Raw genomic sequence first — 3,675 nt, forward strand, 5'->3', positions numbered from 1 at the left:
TTTTTATTTCATGTCTTTGTTGAACTAATAGGAAAAGGGGTTTGTTTCCCTTATGTGGATAGAAAGGAGTCCTTAGGAACGTGGTGTGCAGTTAATCAACCAAGACAAGAACTCAGAGAGCACCAGGGAAATTGAGGTAGGGAGTAAGAATCTTGGCTAGTCAGATGAAGGGTGTATGTGTGGGTATGTGTGGGGAGGGTCCCTTTCTGATGGTTCTATCTCATCACACTACATCCTTCACTTTTTCTACAACTCCAACAACCTTAAGTTGGTGTGCCCAACACAAAACAGGAATTCATTATGTCTGTGGAATTGAATTCTACTGTCCTTCTCCTACTCAGGTTTCCCCTGTCCTGTCTCTTCTTCATCCCCATCCATCCACTCCAGCCACCTATTCTTTCTGGTGCTATTTCCCCTACGTTTTCCTCTCCTGTATCCTCTTTATGTTTCTCCCTTATATATATCCCTCCTCTTCAATTGACTTTCTCCTCTCCTCCTCGTCCATTCTTCCCATGATTCTTCATGCTGACTCCTTCTCACCTGCATTTCTCCTCATTTGTCTTTCTCATACTGCAGCTCATTATCTGCAGGTTTCCGAGGAGGTTTCTTCATGCTTGTCCGCTCCCGAATCAACCTGCGCATTCGGCGGCTGCTCTTTTCTTCTCTGCTACACCAGGACCTCAGCTTCTTCCAGGAGACCAAGACAGGTGAGGTTCAGAGTCTGGCCCTTTAGTTTCTTTGGGGGCTTTCCCTCAGGTCCCCTTTCATGCTGCTCCCTTCTTCTTGGATATTTAAGAGTACATTGAGCTGGGTGCCTGTCAGAATGGGTGGTGGTAACCTTATCCCTCTCCCAAAGTAATGGGGAGGAGGCAGGGTCTTAGAGGCAGAATTTTGAGTTTTGATGACCCTAATTTTGCGTTTCTCCATCTGTGGTTTCTGAGTCTGACCCATGTAGGAGCATAATCTCATTCTCTCCTTCCCAGGGGAGTTAAATTCACGCCTGTCTTCAGACACCAACTTGATGAGCCGTTGGCTTCCTCTCAATGCCAATGTATTCCTGCGGAGCCTGGTGAAGGTTATGGGATTGTATGGCTTCATGTTCAGTCTCTCACCTCAACTCACCCTCCTCTCCCTGCTTGAAGTGCCCCTTTCAATGGCTGTTGAGAAGGTCTACAATGCCCGACATCAGGTATGTGTGAGCAGGAGCCCAGCTTAGAGGAGAGGCATGGAGTGGTGCTGGTGTCATGGGCTGCAGGAGGAGCCCTGAGAGAGAGAATGGAGGCAGAGGTGGGGGAAGCAGGGAGCTGGGATTGAGGTGGGGAGTGGTTCCAATATGGGAGGTAGGAAGCTTGGGGGGAGGTGGGGTCTCTTTTGTCTTTGCCCCACTCACCTTTCCTCTGAAACCTTCTCCCAGACAGTGCTCCAGCAGATCCAGGATGCTGTAGCAAAGGCTGGACAGGTGGTGAGGGAGGCTGTGGGAAGCCTGAAAACCGTGAGGAGTTTTGGAGCAGAGGAGGATGAGGCCCACGCTATGAGGAGGCCTTGGAGCACAAGCGTCAGCTGGAGTGGCGCCGGGACTGGGAGAGAGCAGCATACCTGCTCTTCTGTCGGGTGAGCCAGGCCTAATAGCATAGTGGGACGTAGCCAAGGAGGTTCAACAAGTGCAAGTGCCTCTCCAGGGTTCAGAACTCTGATCTTTGATAGTTGACCCTCCATCTTCCAATCCTAACCCCTTGGTCCCTTCTCTCCTAACCAGTATTTCCACTACTGTAGTAAGAGGAATAGGGATATGAGTTGGAGAGGGCCCCCCAGGTGAGGTGCTCAGCCCCAGCCTCATCCCACTTTCCCCTTCTCCCACAGGTCCTTCAACTGGGGATGCAAGTGTTAATGCTGAATTGTGGGCTAAGGCAGATCTTGTCTGGAGAGCTCACCGGGGAGGTCTTGTGTCCTTTTTGCTCTATCAGGGGGATGTGGGGAGATATGTACAGGTAAGGCAATAGATTCTCTGTCTTTATTTCAGATTCAGGCTTTGCTGGGGAAGGTTTGTAAATTTTGGAAGAATGGTTTGCCCTATATCTGATTCTGTGTTTATGAGGACATAGGAAGGACTCTATAATTCTGTTGTTAAAGCTTTAAGTCTCCGTGGCTCTACTTCATTGACTCTGTACCCTTATATTTCTCTAGACTCTAGTGTACATCTGTGGGGACATGGTGAGCAATGTGGGTGCTGCAGAGAAAGTTTTCTGCTACCTGGACCGTGAGCCACAGATGCCTCTTCCTGGGATACTGGCTCCTCCTTCCCTCCGTGGCTGCGTGGAATTCAAAGATGTCTTCTTTGCCTATCCCATCCAGCCAACCAAACCTGTGCTCAAGGTGCCTGAGATTGGGAGGAAGCTCAGCCATCCAGTCCTATAGCCCTCAGATTTCCTTTCTCTGAAAGGAGTGATAGGTCTGACCCTGGTTTTTAACCCCGATTCTTCTGAGCCACAAGGAAGTGATTCCTTCAGTGTGAAAGAGGAAGTCTTTGGCTACTTTTCTCATTGATTATTGCCATCTATTTTCTTCCTCTCTAGGGAGTGACATTCACCTTGTACCCCGGGAAAGTGACTGCCCTGGTGGGGCCCAATGGGGCTGGGAAGAGCTCAGTGGCTGCACTGCTGCAGAATCTGTATCAGCCCACAAGGGGTCAACTGCTGCTGGATGGGGAGCCCCTGCCCCAGTATGAGCACAAGTACCTGCACTCACAGGTGACCAGGGATCAAGAGGAGGAGATGAAGTTGAGGAAGAAAGCATTGGGGAGAAGAGAGGCAGAGGTGGACAGAGCTGGGGAAGAGAGAAATTCCTTCTCCTGAAGACCTTTGGAGTAAGGGAGGGTCCTTTGGGTCCCTGCCCTGGGGTAGCTCACCCTGTGTACCATTCCCACATAGGTGTCTGTGATTGGGCAGGAGCCTGTGCTGTTCTCAGGGTCTGTAAGGGACAACATTGCTTATGGGTTGGAGAGCTGCAAGGATGATGAAGTGATGGCTGCTGCCCGGGCAGCTGGTGCTGATGGATTCATTGCCAGTATGGAGCATGGCCTGGACACAGGTACCTTTGCCAAGCTTGAAGACTGTAACAGCACTTTTATAGACAAAAGAGAATTCGACCCTTTGCTGATGAGGGCATCAGGGTGGCAATGGGTGTACTAATTCTAAAGCTGGCACTGTTCCCTATGTTTTCTTCTATCCTGGGACTTCTTATTTATATAAAGGTTCTTTGGACCTACTCACCCAGGCTTTTTGCCTTGGATACTATGAGATTTGTGTGAAACATAGAGTGATGCTGCCTTTCCCAGGATGGCACCATCGGGCACACATCCCTGTGACTCTCGTAATCTGATCTGAGAGGAGATGGTGGAGAGCAAGACTGGAGACAAAAGAGTGTGACCTCTGCACGGAATGGTCACAGAGCCCATCCCTGAGGAAAGGCATATTTTCTGTTTCTTCAGCTGTGGGGGAGAAGGGGAGCCAGTTGTCTGCAGGACAGAAGCAGTGTCTGGCCATTGCTCGGGCCCTGGTGCGGAATCCCCGAGTCCTCATTCTAGACGAGGCCACCAGCGCACTGGACACGGAGTGTGAGCAGGCGGTAAGGGCCAGGGGCTGGGGAAGAGCCACAACTCTTGAGGCCAGTGAGGCC

General features: G+C 50.6%; 1 protein-coding gene across 1 annotated transcript in view; it reads left to right on the top strand.

The window, feature by feature from the left end:
- Nucleotides 1-568: 568 nt before the first annotated feature.
- Nucleotides 569-3,675, top strand: part of LOC123246368 (antigen peptide transporter 2-like) — a gene marked incomplete at its 5' end in the record, with an annotated part of 10,260 nt that continues 7,153 nt past the window's right edge. The window contains 10 exon segments of the mRNA XM_044675275.1: nt 569-707; nt 984-1,189; nt 1,415-1,523; nt 1,526-1,611; nt 1,861-1,930; nt 1,933-1,988; nt 2,185-2,373; nt 2,574-2,747; nt 2,928-3,087; nt 3,488-3,667. Of these exon segments, the coding sequence (XP_044531210.1) occupies nt 569-707; nt 984-1,189; nt 1,415-1,523; nt 1,526-1,611; nt 1,861-1,930; nt 1,933-1,988; nt 2,185-2,373; nt 2,574-2,747; nt 2,928-3,087; nt 3,488-3,667 (1,369 nt within the window).

This window comes from Gracilinanus agilis, chromosome 4 (assembly GCF_016433145.1).
Source record: "Gracilinanus agilis isolate LMUSP501 chromosome 4, AgileGrace, whole genome shotgun sequence".
NCBI lineage: Eukaryota > Metazoa > Chordata > Mammalia > Didelphimorphia > Didelphidae > Gracilinanus > Gracilinanus agilis.